At 40.2% G+C, this 16,564-nt stretch overlaps 2 protein-coding genes across 8 annotated transcripts in view; one reads left to right on the top strand and one right to left on the bottom strand.

Annotated features, from left to right (window-relative positions):
* Window positions 1–306: 306 nt before the first annotated feature.
* TSTD3 (thiosulfate sulfurtransferase like domain containing 3) lies at window positions 307–15,042 on the bottom strand. The gene is made up of 7 exons (XM_058736163.1): window positions 14,822–15,042; window positions 14,420–14,716; window positions 10,631–10,840; window positions 10,389–10,507; window positions 2,161–2,334; window positions 1,898–2,057; window positions 307–1,613 (listed from the first exon to the last, which is right to left on the bottom strand). Exons 1-7 carry the CDS (start codon window positions 15,040–15,042, stop codon window positions 1,541–1,543), a joined length of 1,254 nt encoding a protein of 417 aa, XP_058592146.1. The 3' UTR covers window positions 307–1,540.
* The window catches only part of USP45 (ubiquitin specific peptidase 45), a 78,659-nt gene continuing 76,646 nt past the window's right edge, over window positions 14,552–16,564 (top strand). For 5 of the 7 annotated variants that reach the window (XM_058734803.1, XM_058734799.1, XM_058734804.1 and 2 more), the window contains exon 1: window positions 14,933–15,355. The gene's annotated coding sequence lies outside the window, so the exon portion shown is untranslated. Of the gene's footprint in view, window positions 14,634–14,932; window positions 15,356–16,564 lie in introns of those variants that run through there. The other 2 variants (XM_058734802.1, XM_058734800.1) reach the window with 2 other exon arrangements.

Below are 16,564 nucleotides of genomic sequence, written 5' to 3'. Positions count from 1 at the left end.
TACCCCAGATTTTCCAATGGCTTAATAATATCACTGAGGACAAACCAAGTCCTTATAGTTGCTTCCTAGGCCTTACATGACCTCAATGACTACATAAATGAGACTGAACATATTTGGGTCTGAAGAGGCACAGATGGAAGAAAGCACAAAATTGTTTTACCACTAGTGCACTAACAAACATAGGACTTGACATTCCAAAGGCATATATTCATTCTAGTGACAGTTATTTACATTTAATTTTTTTCATATTTTCATTATTTTTAATTGAGATATAATTACAGAAAACGTATGTTTTCAAGTGTTCAATGACTTTTGATAAATGTATTACTCTATGTACCAACACTTCAATCAAGATATAAATCATTTCCATCACCCTAGAAATTTCCCTCCTTGCTTTTTCCAGTTAATCTTCCCTCTACAGAAGCAGTCGCTATGATTTCTATTTTTATAGGTCATATTAATTAATTTAAGTTGCAAGTTATATTGCTACCATACTGGTTACAACATTGCCGTAAGTCTTTGGGTGGTGTTAATGTATTTTCATTATTCATATTTCACCTACTTTTCTAGAGCTCAGATTCTTGGTGTTTTAAGACAAAGTCTGCTTTTTTGTTTGTTTGTTTGTTTTTACTTTTATAGACCTCTGCTAGAAATCAAACATCTTCAGAGAAGAATCGCATCTATTTTATTATCTTTTTAGCATTTGGAATATTTAGCATAGGATCTCAACCAAGAAAAGGTGTTCAAGAAATGCTTACTAGCTGCTTTATATTATTCAATATTCAGTAACTATTCATCATGAGTGAAAGGTTTATCTATCAGAAATTTTGTATATCATATTAAGACAATTTTATGAATTTTCTAAAATGGGAAAATTTACAAACTAAAATATGTTATAATCATAAAAAAAAAAAAACTTGTCTAGCTCATAGACTCTTTAATGAATAGAAGCCAGGCTGACACAAATGGTCTTACATTACGATTAGGTACTACAAGTAACTTGGGCTTTGAGAGTACTATTGTACTATACTAAACTAAACTAGTTCACTAAACTATTTACAAATTAATTTCTAGGATACCAGGGGCGCCTGGGTGGCTCAGTTAAGTGTCTGACTTCAGCTCAGGTCATGATCTCACAGCTTGTGGGTTTGAGCCCCACGTCAGGCTCTGTGCTGACAGCTCAGAGCCTGGAGCCTGCTTCAGATTCTGTGTCTCCCTCTCTCTCTCTGCAACCCTGCCCCCTGCTCATGCTCTCTCTCCCTCTCTCATAAATAAACATTAATTTTTTTTTTTTTTTTTTTTTAGAATCCAACCCTTATATTTCTATGGCAAGTTACATACATTATTTCAATCCTCAAGGAAATAGGCAAGGCATTCTCAATTTACAGTTTACAGTTAAGAAAAAGATTCAACACAGAATTGACTTACACAAAATCCCCTTCCCATTAACCAGTGATGCCAGGACTAGATTATTATTTTGTTCATTCTACTATCCTGTGCTGCATGTACAAAAGGAAAGAGCCAGCTTGTATTCCAGAATTCAATTTCCTTTTTTCTTTTCTGAAAATTCATAAGTCGCCCATTCCTTCCATCCTCCAGCATAATGTTGAACACTGAAAACACATAGCAAAGTTAATGCTGTAAACATTTTCTCCTGCTTTATAAACACAAAGTCGATAGGAACTTTAGAGATTTAGAGATACAAGGACTACTCTAGACTTTAAAACTATTTAAAAGACTTCTGAGTAGGATGAAAATACAGAGGCTCTTAGTCACTATCCTGCTACTACTAACACAGTGATTATAAAAATTTTTTCAGTAGACCAGTAAAAACGTCATACATATGAAACATCTCAATACACATTCTTGAATACATTTTTATACTCCATCTATGTACCTGTTAAAGCCCAGAGATACTGCTGTGTCCATAGCCTTCTTGCTTCTCACTCCGGCTAAACAAGAAAACACTAGGCTGTCAGATTTGGATGGTTTTACTTCATTGTACTTCTCTTTGAAGTCTTTTGGGTTCATCTGTAGAGCTTCACCTACCTCATCCACTGGAAGAAAATGGTAAGAATTTCAGTTAAATTTTAGATACAGTAAATTACCGAATCTATATATACTTTTGTAATGAATCAATTTAAGACACAGGTCACTTACGTGGTATATTGACAGACCCGGGAATTTTCCCATACTCAACAATTTCCCATCTCTCTCTAACATCAATTAACGTAATTTGTCTGGAATTCAAGAGACTTTTAAGTTCCTTGTAAGTGACATCTTTGAAAACAGCAGTACAAAAATTGTGGCAGCTTCCTTTTATTGACTTCAAACCTGGAAAGAATAAAATGATTTAGGCACCTTCAAAGTAACATTGCTATTAATAACCTGGAAAGCAGTTCAAAGGAAATTTTCCCCCTGGTTCCAGTCAGCTAACGATGGTTGATGTTTCTCCTTCGCTGAATTTTGCATTCAGTGTATTTTGCACACAGCCTGATGGAGCCACAGGATGTAGCCATACCCTCTTGGCCTCCATGCTTAACGGCTGGCCTTGTGCCAGCTCCATATTCTACTCTCTCCAAGCCCTTAATTAGGTAGAGCTTGTAAATACACATTCAGCATTTGGTAACAGAATTGTGCAAATAGTTTGTAAGTCAACCATAATCCAAAAATACAATATGAAGAAAAATTTAATTTCCCCTTACAAGTGAAAATAACAAGCCATATGTTAGATGTGGGGACGTTACATTTGAAATTACGCTTGTAAGTACTTAAAGGCACTGTTTCTGTTAAATAATTGATAGGGTGTCTGGCTGGCTCAGAAAAGCACGTGACTCTTGTTCAAGCCCCATGTTGGGTGTAAAGATTACTTAAATAAAAACAAAAAATAATTGGTAACATAATATGGTACTGAGTAATAACTCATAAAATAAATCTATGGGTCCATAGTGATATAAGTATATAATTGAATAAATAATTGGGGAGAAGGGATTATTTCAATTGATAAATGTAGAATGAATGACAGAGAAAGTCACCATTAGGTTAACACCCCAGTAATTATTTCAGCAAGAGCCATTGATAGATGCTAGAGTTAGGGGGTGAAAGTATGAGAAACAGGATAGTATCTCCTCCAGGAGATACTAATTACAAAAGGAGACACCTGAAAGATGCCACTTTAACCAATTATTCAAAGATCATTAGTGATAAATATCGACAGCATGCAGTCTCTAAGGTTGCTCGAAGAAGAGCACAACATCACTTCCTTAGTATTTTTGCCAAAAATGCACACCCTGAATCAAATCAGAAGACCATCTCAGACAAATCCAATCTACAAAGTAACTAGTACTCTTAAAAGGTATCAAAGTTATGAAAACAAAGAGTGGGGGAACTGTCAGCCAACTGAAGCCAACTAAGGAGTCATGACAATGTAATACAATATAGAATCCTGGATTGGATCTGGACTATAAAAGGCATCAGTGGGGAAACTGGTGAAATTTAAAGTTTATTTATTTTGAGAGAGTGAGAGAGAACGTGAGTTGAGAGGGGCAGAGGGAGAGCGAGAGGGAGAATCCAAGTAGGCTCTGCATTATCAGCATGGAGCCCAATGTGGGGCTCAAACCCACAAACTGTTAGTTTTTTACCTGAGCCAAAATCAAGAGTTGGCCTGAGCCATCCAGGTGCCCCAAAACTGGTGAAATAAGGTCTGTGGATTAGTTAATAGTATTATGTCATATTCCTTTCCTGATTTCAATAATCGTATCATGTAAGATGCTTACATTAGGGGAAGTTGAAGAAGAATGAAGGGAACTCCGTTTTACTTTTGCAACTTTTCTATAGTTCCAAACTGTTTTTTTAAAAAAACATGAAAGAAAACCCAAAAGATTTTTTCAATAAATAAAAACAAAATTTTAATAATCATTTTACACAACAAAATGACCACTTATAAGAAAGGTAAATAATAATGCTTCAAATGTTGTTTTAAACATTGAATATATTATAAAGTGAAACTGGTTTAAATATATACTATATATAAATTACATATTTTATTATTTATTTTTGAGAGAGAGAGAGAATGATTGTGAGCAGGGGAGGGGCAGAGAGAGAAGGAGACACAAAATTCAAAGCAGGCTCCAGGCTCTTCTGTCAGCACAGAGCCCAATGAACCATGAGATCATGACCTGAGCCGAAGTCAGATGCTTAACCGACTGAGCTACCCAGGTGCCCCAAAATTGGTTTAAATAGTATAAACTGGCATAGGAAAAGGTTTAAAGGTCTAAGTCTTGAAGCAGACATACAGTACACCATCTGTAAGAATTCAGTATTTGGTAACAGTGATATTTCAGATTAATGGGGAAATTTTATTCAATAAATACGTACAGTTGGGGCGCCTGGGTGGCGCAGTCGGTTAAGCGTCCGACTTCAGCCAGGTCACGATCTCGCGGTCCGTGAGTTCGAGCCCCGCGTCAGGCTCTGGGCTGATGGCTCAGAGCCTGGAGCCTGTTTCCGATTCTGTGTCTCCCTCTCTCTCTGCCCCTCCCCCGTTCATGCTCTGTCTCTCTCTGTCCCAAAAATAAATAAAAAATAAATAAATAAATAAATAAATAAATAAATACGTACAGCAACTAGACATCAGGAAGAAATTTTAAGCAGGCTATTCCCTTATTTCTTATATGTAAATTTAAATTTCAACCTAAAAAGTAATATCTTAGAAGTACTAATAGAAACACATTATATACATATGATTTATACTATAGTTTGATATATGATATACAAAAACACAATGAATAGAAAACCTGAACATCCTTCCAGAGAAGGCATACAGATGGCCAACAGACACATGAAAAGATGCTCAACATCAGTAATCATCAGGGAAATGCAAATTGAAACCATAATGAGATATCACCTCACTCCTGTTAGAATGGCTATTATCAAAAAGACAAGAAATAAGTGTTGGAGAGGATGTGGAGAAAAGGGAACCCTTGTGCACTGTTGGTGGGAATGTCAATTGGAAAAGAGTATGGGCTTTCCTCAGAAAAATAAAAAATAGAGCTACTATATGATCCTCAACAACCTAAGTGTCCACTGATGGATAAATGAATAAAGAAACTGTGGCGCACACACACACACAGGAATATTATTCAGCCATAAAAAAGAATGAACTCTTGCCATTTGAGACAACATGGATGGACCTTGAGGATACACACTAAGTCAGACAGTGAAAGATAAACAAATACCATGTGATCTCATACGTGGAAACAAAAAACCCTCAAAACCCAAGCTCATAGATACAGAGAACAGATTGGTGGTCGCCTGAGGCAGGGAATGGTGGGGGGGGGGGGGGGGGTGGAGAGAGAAATGGGTGCAGGTAAAAAAGGTAAACATTTAAAAAATTATTTTTTAAATTAAAAAATAAGAATTCTCATCTTAATAGGGAAAAGGGAGAGGGAATGTAGGCCTCTTAGGGGGAAGTAAATGATTTTTAGGGAAGATGAATGGACCCTTAGAAGAACAGATTGGAGGTAAGACAGTTTGTGATAATGCTTGTCTGGGTGTGCTGTTGAGTTCTAGTCTCCTTTCCTGTGATGAGTCATCATGGTTGATGAAACTCCTGGGGAGAGGACTTATGACAATTGAGTTCCTTTTGAAGGATCTGTCTAAAGACAGGTAAGGGGAGTTCAGAGAAAGCCTCTCTCTGCATCTGCTGTTTTTCAAATGCTTACAGCTAAAAAAAAACAAAACAAACAAAAAAAAAAACCAACCTGCCAACCCAAATTTCAGTTTGAAATATGATGCCCTAAAAATATTTAAAATCACATATTACACTATACCAATTGAGGATCTAGTAAAATTCAGAATGATCTAATTCATACTGTGTACATGTTTAGAAGTTATTCTTTTTTTTTTTTTTTAATATTTTTTTTTCAACGTTTTTAATTTTATTTTTGGGACAGAGAGAGACAGAGCATGAACAGGGGAGGGGCAGAGAGAGAGGGAGACACAGAATCGGAAACAGGCTCCAGGCTCTGAGCCATCAGCCCAGAGCCTGACGTGGGGCTCGAACTCACAGACCGCGAGATCGTGACCTGGCTGAAGTCGGACGCTTAACCGACTGCACCACCCAGGCGCCCCTAGAAATTAGTTTTTCTAATACAATTGTCAGGTCTTTTTAGTAAGGAGAAACCTATAGGAATGAGCTTTTTTTTTTTTTTTTTCAAATAAAAAGTTAAGAAATTTAGTTATTTCTTTACATCTCTAAATTCTAGAATTATTCATTAAATTAATTTCAATTAGCTTAATGTGATTTAATTATGTGGCTAAAGAAATTATATATAGGAGTGCCTGGGTGGCTCAACTGGTTAAGTGTCTGACTTCGGCTCAGGTCATGATTCCTCAGTTTGCGAGTTTGAGCCCCATGTTGGGCTGTCTGCTCTGACAGCTCAGAGCCTGGAGCCTGCTTCAGATTCTGTGTCTCCCTCTCTCTCTGCCTCTCTCCCACTCACACTCTGTCTCTCAAAAATAAACATTAAAAAAATTTTTTAAATAAAATAATTATATATAGAAAAAATATACATAGGGGCATCTGGGTGGCTCATTTGGTTAAGCGGTCAGCTCAGGTCATGGTCTCACAGTTTCGTGAGTTCAGCCCCGCATCGGGCTCTGCACTAACAGAGTGGAGCCCGCTTGAGGACTCTCTCTTCTCTCTTTCTCTTTCTCTGCCCACCCCCCTGCTCTCTGTCTCTCTCAAAATAAATAAACTTTAATAAATAAATAAATAAACATTTAAAAAAGAAATCATATCCATGATTTGGGTTCTAAATTTATAAATTCATAATTTTTTTCATAAATTTACCTTCTTTTCTATGTTATAGTGTAGCATGGTTTTGTACTATATGTTATACTTTTTTTTTTTTTTTAAATTTTTTTTTCAACGTTTTTTATTTATTTTTGGGACAGAGAGAGACAGAGCATGAACAGGGGAGGGGCAGAGAGAGAGGGAGACACAGAATCAGAAACAGGCTCCAGGCTCCGAGCCATCAGCCCAGAGCCTGACGCGGGGCTCGAACTCACGGACCGCGAGATCGTGACCTGGCTGAAGTCGGACGCTTAACCGACTGCGCCACCCAGGCGCCCCTATATGTTATACTTTAAAATAATAAATTTCACTTAGAAAGAGTCTACCACTGGGGCACCTAGGTGGCTCTGTTGGTTAAGTATCTGACTTTGGCTCAGATCGTGATCTTTCAGTATGTGGGTTTGAGCCCTGCATCGGGCTCTGTGCTGACAGCTCAGAGCCTGGAGTCTGCTTTGGATTCTGTGTCTCCCTCTCTCTCTCTCTGCCTGTTCCCTGCTTGTGCTCTGTCTCTCTCTTAAAACTAAACAAACATTTAAAAAAACAAAAACAAAGAAAGAAAAGAAACAGTCTACCACTGGGGCACCTGGCTGCTTAGTCAGTTAAGTGTCTGGCTCTTCATTTCAGCTCAGGTCATGATCTCATAGTTTGTGGGATTGAGCCCTAAATCAGGCTCTGTGTGGACAGTACTCGGGATTCTCTCCCTACTTCTCTCTCTCTCTCTCTCTCTATCCCCCACCCCTGCCAAAAAAAAAAAAAAAAAAAAAAAAAAAAAAGTCTACGATTACCCCTTACTTTCTAATTAAGTTTGGCAGTCTTTTTATAATTCCAAATAAAGTTTTGATGTGAAAAATATAACTATTTGAAACATAAAAGGGGAACCTAGGTGGCTCAGTTGGTTAAGCATCTGACTCAATCTTGGCTCAGGCCATGATCTCCCATCATGGTTCATGGGTTCAAGCAAAGAGCCTGCTTGGGACTCTGTCTCTCCCTCTCTCTGCTCCTCCCCCATTTGTTCTCTCTAATAAATAAATAAACTTTAAAAAAAGAAGGAAACATAAGAGCTTTTGCTTAGTAATGATAACAATCATAATAACAGCAATTCATTCTTGCCACAGCCATAAAATAAATTCCCTAGTTCACCTATACTCTTCTGGATCTTGACACCTTAGAAAACCAATGTCAATATCTGTTGAATATTGACAATTTTTTCTAGGGACTGTGCAATGGACAATATAGACAACATGCAACCAAGAAAGAAACGATTATTGTTACTTTAGAGAGAAAACATTAGGAAGAACATCTGGTGTGCTTCCTTTTCAAATGGGTATTTGGATTTAGTGTGAACATTTTATAACTTCTAATGTAATCACTTTAATAAATATTTTCAGTTTTTTGAACCACTCACAGCAAAATGCTGAAAGCAAGGGAACAACCATCCTAGTGAGTAAAATGGTACAATGGAAATTTCTGGTGAGGCAATGCATTTTATTTCATGAAGTGATTTTAACAGGAAAGGGGAACACCCTATGTACTGACTTTCAGCTTTTTTTTAAATTTTTTATTTATTTATTTTTTTAATATATGAAATTTATTGTCAAATTGGTTTCCATACAACACCCAGTGCTCATCCCAAAAGGTGCCCTCCTCAATACCCATCACCCACCCTCCCCTCCCTCCCACCCCCCATCAACCCTCAGTTTGTCAGCTTCTTAAAGTTACTTGTCTTTTCAACCTTTTACTCCTCTATCACAGTACTTCCCCCTTAAATAGGCCAGCGAGCCAAGTCCTCTCAGCTGTCACCTTCCTCAAACTCCCTCCTTATTTAAGACATCTGCTGCTGGCAGCTGATTCGTATTAACTAGGGCACCTCCGTGTTTTCTGTTGTTCTTTGTAGCCCAAGGACTAGGATACCAAGTAAAGGCGTTTATGCAACCTGGCTATTACCAGGAAAGCTGCTTAGAATCTTCCAGAGGTCAGCACCCTGGAAATAGATAGGGCAAGACTGCGTAGGTGAAAGTTCACTCACTTTGTGCCACCACAAAGGTGTGTTAGCACAGTACTCAGTGGCAGTACACATGACTTAGGTCCCATTTGGGATCCTGCTTCAAACCTGAGTCTAAACAGAAGCAAAAAGGAAGAACAATAAAACTAGCAGAATAATACTGGAGGGGATGGCTTCAGAGAATAAAGGTAGCCAGCAAGTTTTTGATCTCATGGAAACGTAGGAGACAAAAGTCATTTTCAGTGTAATGGGGGTCACTGATTAAGTGACAAGCACTCATATTAGCAGCCTCAAATCATTAAGAAGACAAGGATTGACAGCATTCTCTTGGGAAAGTCTTGGTTGAAAGATTAGAAACACGGGACACCTGGGTGGCTCAGTTGGTTAAGCATCCCACTTTTGATTTTGGCTCAGGTCATGATCTCAGAATTCGTGGGACAGAGCCCCGTCAGCGCAGAGCCTCTCTCTTCCTCTCTCTCAAAATAAATAAACATTTAAAAAAAAAAAAAAAGGAAGGAAGATTAGAAACATCCTGAAATCGGAAGAAACCTAAATGTTCATTCAGGAAATGGTTAAATTATGAAGCCTATCATGCAGCACTTACAAGGAAACAGTGACTTAGGTGTCCATACTGTTAAATGAAAAAGCTTCCCCCTTTGACATCTGTATACATATAACATACTTGTGTTTTATAAATGTCCAGAAAAGCATCTGGAAGAAAACACTAAATTATTCCTGGGGAGTGAGAATGCAGAAAGAGGAGTTCTGGGACATAAATTAAAAAACAGCAACACCTGCGTATTACAAATGTAGTATTTTTAGGTGTACATTTATGTAGGCTTACAGGAAAGTGTTTAGAAGGATGTGTACCAAGCCTCACTTGCAGAGGAGAATGGAATATGGGAGGGCGTACAAAGAAGAACTTACATGGTGCTGTGTCTGTTTGAAAATAATGAGAATATAATTATGTATTACTAGAATTTTAGACGAAAAGGCACCTTTTCTGTAACACCTTCTCCAACTCAGGTAGAATCATTGCTTTTGCCGTTGCAGTCTCACCGGGTTGTATATGGTGTTTACTTGTGTCTGTCTCTCCACAAAATGAAGTGAACTGAAGAGGCGATATCCCCCGCAGGAGGCCTGCCTTAGTAGGTGCTCAATAAATAAAACATTTGCATAGAAAAGCACATTTTAAGCTACCGAGGACATACCAACAGTTAAAGTGGAATAACTGGGAGGGAGAATTGGGGACACAGGGTTATGCCACAGTCTCTGTAGCTGTGTCCACAAATAAAAGTTTGTGCTAAAGGACAGGAAGTCGGCTTTGAGGAATACACCCAACACCTCCATAACCACTTTCGTTTCTCCGGCTCGTTCTGTCCTGGTGGTACCTTAATGGCTCTAACGCGTTCTAATTCAAGCAATGGGCGCGGCTTCTAGTGGGTAACAAGTGCAACTCGCAAAGCTGGGCTCGTGGTTAGTTTGTCTGGGGCAGAAGCGGGCCTCGCTCGCTCCTCTGAGCCGCGCACTGACCTTCATTGCTCAAACGCCAGTATCTTCCAAAATGCCTCCCCACGCAAGCTTCCTGGAGTAACGCTGACATCCTTCCCTGCGTCCCCCGAGAGCGGCCCCAGACCCAAGTAGCCCGGAATCTGAAGGAACGAGAACTATCAGGGGGTGCTTCCTTCAAGAAGCGAGCACCCCCACCAATGCCATTCCTCCCCCGGGGCCCGAGGTTAGGCGCTGTCCCTTTCCCCATGGACCACAGAGCTCACCCCAGAGCACAGACTGCGCCGACCCGAGGATCGCACGGCGTGCACTCCCGTGCAGCGACCCCGGCAGCACCATCTCCGCTCGCGCCCACCGGGCTCCGGACCACTTCCTCCTCCGGCTTCTCCACTGGTCCTCCCGGCGACCTCCGGGCTCTTGAGCGCCCCCCTCCGCCAGGCGCTGGCCGAGCCGAGGAGAGCCACGGGAAGTGATCGCTGAGGGAACCGGGCCCTAACTCAAGAAACTGAGAGCTGGGCTTTTTTTTTTTTTTTTTTTTGGTTTTGATGATTACTTTTTACTTTTTTATTCTTTAAACCTTTTTAAAATATTTATTTATTTTTGAGAGAGAGAGAGCAACTGTGAGCAGGGGAGGGGCAGAGAGAGAGAGAGGGAGACACAGAATCCCAAGCAGATTCCAGGCTCTGAGCTGTCAGCACAGAGCTCACCCAAGCCGTGAGATCATGACCTGAGCCCAAGTCGGAGGTTTAACCGACTGAGCCACCCAGGCGTCCCTTGATTATTATTTTTTTAAAGGAGAGACAACGTTTAAAAGTGGAAAGTAGAAAATACACCAAAGATAAAATTTAAAGATTTAAAGTAAAAATTCCCAACTTACTTTATATCCGGATTCTTGCAGATTAATTTAAAACTACATGGATGCTTTCCTGGGAATTGCTCTTAAATCCAATAGCCGGTTCAACTGATGTCAATATTAAGATAATCGCATGCTGTCATCTTTCCTCTACAACTTTGATATTTGACTGTATTTGACGATAGCTTTGCCAGAGGTAAGTCCAACTAATTTGTAATATGTGTTAGTTTTCAATTGCCACTGTAACGAATTACCACAAATTTACTGGCTTCAAACAATATAAATTTGTGTACAGTTCTGTATGTCAGTACTCATACTTGGCTGAAACTGAGGTGTTCACAAACCTGTGTTGCTTCCAAAGGCTCTTGGGGAGAATTTCTTTTCTTGCCTTTTTCATCCACTAGAAGCTGCATGCATTCCTTGGCTAGTGGTCCCCTTCCCCATCTTCAAAGCCAGCCCTGGTTAGTATCTTCAAATCTCTAACTCTGACTCTGCTTGTGTCGTCACATCCACTACTCTTCTTCTGACCCTTTTTTAAAAGACCTTTGTGATAATTTTGGGGCTACTCAGATGATCCAGGATAATTTCCTTATCTCAAGATCCTCAATTTAATCACATTTGCAAAGTCCTCTTGCCTTGTGAGGTAACATGATCACAGGTTCTAGGAACTAGAACACCTTTGGGGGCAGAGGGTGTTATGCATCTTCCCACATAGAATTTATCATCACTGTGTTTAAAAATTTTTTTTTAACATTTATTCATTTTTGAGAGAGAGAGGGTGAGCAGGGGAGGGGCAGAGAGAGAGGGAGACATAGAATCTGAAGCACGTTCCAGGCTCCAAGTTGTCAGCACAGAGCTGGATGTGGGGCTCAAACTCACGAACTGTGAGATGATGGCTGGAGCCAAAGTCAGACGCTTAACCTACTGAGCCACCCAGGGGCCCCTATTATGACCGTGTTTTTAAATTTATTGTCAACTTGGTTCATTACCTCATTTTTAATTTATTCTCAATTTGGTTCCCAAACATAATGAAAGCTATACTTAACTGCAAATTAATTTACAATGGAAAATTAAAAAAATAATTTCTAAATAGTATTACTAAAGTATCTAAGAATAATTTCATTAAGCACTTTAAAACTATTCAGTTTCAATAATTTAATAATTAATAAAAGCACTTCAAATTTCGACACCGGTGCCATCACGTACAATTATGTTTTTCCAAATCATTTGGAGTTTAGACATAGTTTCTATATAATCTATATTGTGGATTAACTTTGAACTAACATGTCATTATATATCATAGATTCACCCACTCCCCATGACATTCCTAAGCTGTCCTGAATACTTCATAAACCAAAGGTAGTGTGAACACAGGTATGGAAACAATGAAACAATGTACTTGGTTTCAACAAATCACATCCAATTTGATTTATGCTTTTGCAAGAGCACATATTACTTAAAAATTCTTTTTCCAATGTTTATGACTAATTATTTGAGAAATATTTTTCTGCAGGATTTTTTTTTCTGAAAAGATGAATAGCTCCTCCAATACCAGCACAGTGCCAAATTTAGTTTATTTAAGAGTTCTTATAGCAAAAAGTCTTGTCAAAAGAGTCTTGATCATTATTCCTTGGACAAGTGTCCAAGCTCTTCTTTCAGAGTTAGGAAAGCTTAAAGTGGGATGAAAGGGAGAAAAATAGTTGGTCCTGCTGAGTTGATATGAATCATTAATTCTCAACTCATTTTATTTCTTGGCATAATGCAAGTGAAAGGCAATTGGAAAGGAGGGGATTTCCCCCATTTCTTTCTAAGTCCACATCAAGCCTCCACATATTTGACAAATCAAATGAAGAATTAGGAAATGTATCGTTTTTCATGCAACTTTTTTTTTGAAAGAGTTTTTATCAAAACTTAAAATGAGTATCTGTTGACTCAGCATTTCCACTGCTAACAGTTTACTGAAGATATTTGCACAAGTAGGCAAAGATAAAGGTACATTAACAGGAATCTGGGGATAAAATGACACATCCATTCACGGGAGTTGTTAGCAAGTAGTCAAAAGAATGAGGCTAATGTGGGGTTATGTCCAAGACATACTGTCAAGTGAAAAAAATCAAGTTGTAAATAGAACATAGACTGTTAGAAATCAAGATAGCTTTGGAATTTTGTTATTTCCGAGAAAAATTACATAGTGTTTGCATAATTCCTAAATTTCTGGTTCTAATTCAGTCCCCCCCCCCTTTTTAAACTGTAAAGTGGATTCCAGTATATGATACATTTTTTAAAATCTCATTTACTGCAGTGCAGTGTGATATGGAAATTAGATTTGCTCAAGTTTGCATATCTTTTTTTCCTCCATGTTCTGTTTTAAATCTGATGTTCAAATAAATAAAAATGTTTGAGTGCAGACAATTTTGACTTCACAATTACACCACAATACGACCTATTCTTACTTGAGGAATATTTTTTTTCCCTAAAGCAAATATTCCCTAAAGAATATTTTTCCCCTACTCCAAAACGTGATTATGTATCCCTATACCTAGCACAGTAACCGGCAGATTTATAGTTATATTTGTTGAATGAGAGGTTTCCATACATACAATGTAAAACATCTAGTAACTTTCCTTGCCAAGTTCTTTAAATAGAAATAACGCTATTTCCTAAGAAATGAATGAGAGTTTTTAAGGGAAAATCAAAAATTTTTCGGCTTATCTCTGGTATCTTTTGACACTTAGTCCAAGGTTCTATCCCTAAGGCCACACCTGTCTCCTGGCTGAAGAGTTGTGGGAGATTACAAAGCTTGTAGAGTTTACCCATAACTAGTGTTGATGTTTGCATTATCATTCGGACAAAATATTTTCAAACCAACTACTTTTAACTAAACAGATGCAACGTCCAGACCACTTTAACGGATAATCGAGCTTCGAAGAAGTATAGGTGTAGGTCAAGAAAATTTCTGTGTAGTAAGTAACGACAGGTAAGCCAAAACTAATGAAAAAATGCAAGATAACATATGACAAATATTAGATGTGACTTTATCGTACAGAAAAGGGTTATGGAGGGAAGTCGGAGGTTATCCCGTTAGGCCCTCAGCAACAAGTGGGACGTAAGTCCCCGACTCGGGGAAGGCCTGAGCTGCGCACTCCCAGACACTCGGGACGCAACCTGGAGCCAGTTGCTGTTATTCTAAGATTAGCCTGGCCTGTAGCACTCTGCAGACTTAGAGAACGCAGGCGCGACGCGAGCCGACCCCGCCCTGTCCACGCCCCACTCCCGGTGCCCGACCGCCAGAAGCGCGGCCTGGAACCCGCCCTGCTGTGGGGCGGGCGCACGAGGCCACGCCCCTACCGGCGGGGAGGTCGGCTGCGCAGGCGCAGTCTCTTGAAGTTGTAGACGCGGCGTCTCGGCCCGGCGTGGTGAGTCCGGACTGCGGCGCTGGGGTTGCCGCAGTATCTCGGTCGTCGCTTCCTCGCCTCCAGCCTCTTGTGGCAGGACGGGCCTGGGAGAGAGGCGTCCTGCGCCTCCACCCCTCCCCACTTCGCGATCCCGGGGCGGGGGGGGGGGGGGCTTTCCAGGCGGTCGCCGAGGGCCGCGTGAGTGCGGCCCGGCTGGGCGGCGGCTGGAGGAGCCGGGGTTGTTTGGGCGGGAGGGGGCCGCGGGGAGGGGCCCGCGTCTCCGCGGGATCGCGACCGAGGCTCGGCCCGACACCCTTTTCCCGCCTCCCTCCCGCGCTCTCGCCTCACTACGCGTTTTGTCTTGAGAAAGTTGGGATGCTTTGGGTAGGAACCGGAGGAAGCAAGGCTCACCGCGGGGTTTTGGAAGCATCGCAGAGTATTAGGAGCCCTGGAGACGAGCTGCCGGGGTCCGAGTCGCCACCACTCGCTGGCTCCCGGACCTCTGCAAGTCACTTAACTTCTGTGTGTCTGTTTCCTTAAGGGTAAAATGAGGGAAGTAATAGTAACCTCTCTCAAAAGGTGATTGTTGAGAATCAAGTGTGATAGCATCTTTGAAGTGCTTAGAGCCGAGCCTGATGCACAGCAAAAGTATGCACGTGCTGTTCATGTTTTGGAGCCTGATAACTAAAAGGACAGTGTGTCCTTCCCACGCTGAAAACAACTGCCCGAGAGAGAGTCCAAGGGTAGGGAAAAATGATTTTTTTTCTTTTTCTCTTGTTTTTTCTTTGAGAATATGGGCTTTTGTTTGTATAGCATCTTTTTATAAAAAAATGCAAACATCTCTAAATAACTTAGTTGCACAGCCTACAGCAGAGAAAAGACAGATGTTAGAGTAATACTGAAGTTGAAAACTGAAAAGTTTTGTTTGAGAAACCACGTGAGAAAAATGGCCAGAGCTTATTTGTGCTGAAAAGCGTTAACGCACCGGCCCAGAGGCTGCTATCCTTAGAAAGGTCCGCTTTGCAAGGCTACAACTTGTTTGGCATCTGGGAGAGAACTATGTAGTTAAGCCAGAGTTACCAGCCCCCATAAAACCCCCCTGGCCTGTGAGTCTGTTATGGGTTCCCTGACAGAAACATTGCACAGACATTGCTAGATTTTCCTTTTTGGGGTAAAGAGTGCTCTGTTTGACCCTTTCGGGGAGGGAGAGAACATAAGCCTGCACGTGGATTCCTGCAAACTTCACTTGTGTCTTTTTGCATTATGATCCAGGCTGTAGTCCATACGACATTGCTGTAATAAAAGTTAGTTATGAGTACAACTACATGCTGAGTCCTGTGAGTCCTTCAAGGGAATCCCCAAATGTGTGGGTGGGCTTGGAACTCCCCAGATCCAATATTGGTGGTAGAAAGAACTTGAAGGTCTAGTAATTGAACTTTAATTTTATTTCTTTTTGCCTTAAAGGGGACTGAAAAGGAAAGCTATCCAGATAAGTGATTGCTAAATAGTGGGTTGCTGTCCAGAAGTAATTCTGTTTAGATATATTCCATATGTCAGAAAAATCACTGGAACTTTACTTGCCAAGTTTGAGTGTCTTTTACAGACCTTTTGCAGATTATAGGTCAAACACCTGATTTTTTTGTTGTTCTGCCAGCATTATGTGCCATTGCCTATCTAGAGTTTATCTGTGCAGTTGGGGAAAAGGTGTGACAAGTCTCTCATGGCCATTTTTCCTAGATTCTATTACTTATGCCTATATTTTGAGGACATCAAGTTGAAATATTTGGAGGTAACTGTAGGCTTGGGGGTGGAAAGATCAGATTTGCCATCTGATTCTCTTTTTTTCCCCCTCAGTTAAGTAGAAGACTAGATACTATTTTGAGAATTAAGTAGATGGAGGAGTGAGAGGTTTGGGAGAGGTGAGAAAGGTTTCAGATGACTGTGTGAGGAGT

This window comes from Neofelis nebulosa, chromosome 6, assembly GCF_028018385.1.
Source record: "Neofelis nebulosa isolate mNeoNeb1 chromosome 6, mNeoNeb1.pri, whole genome shotgun sequence".
Taxonomy (NCBI): Eukaryota; Metazoa; Chordata; class Mammalia; order Carnivora; family Felidae; genus Neofelis; species Neofelis nebulosa.
This window is presented reverse-complemented; position numbering and strand designations above follow the sequence as displayed.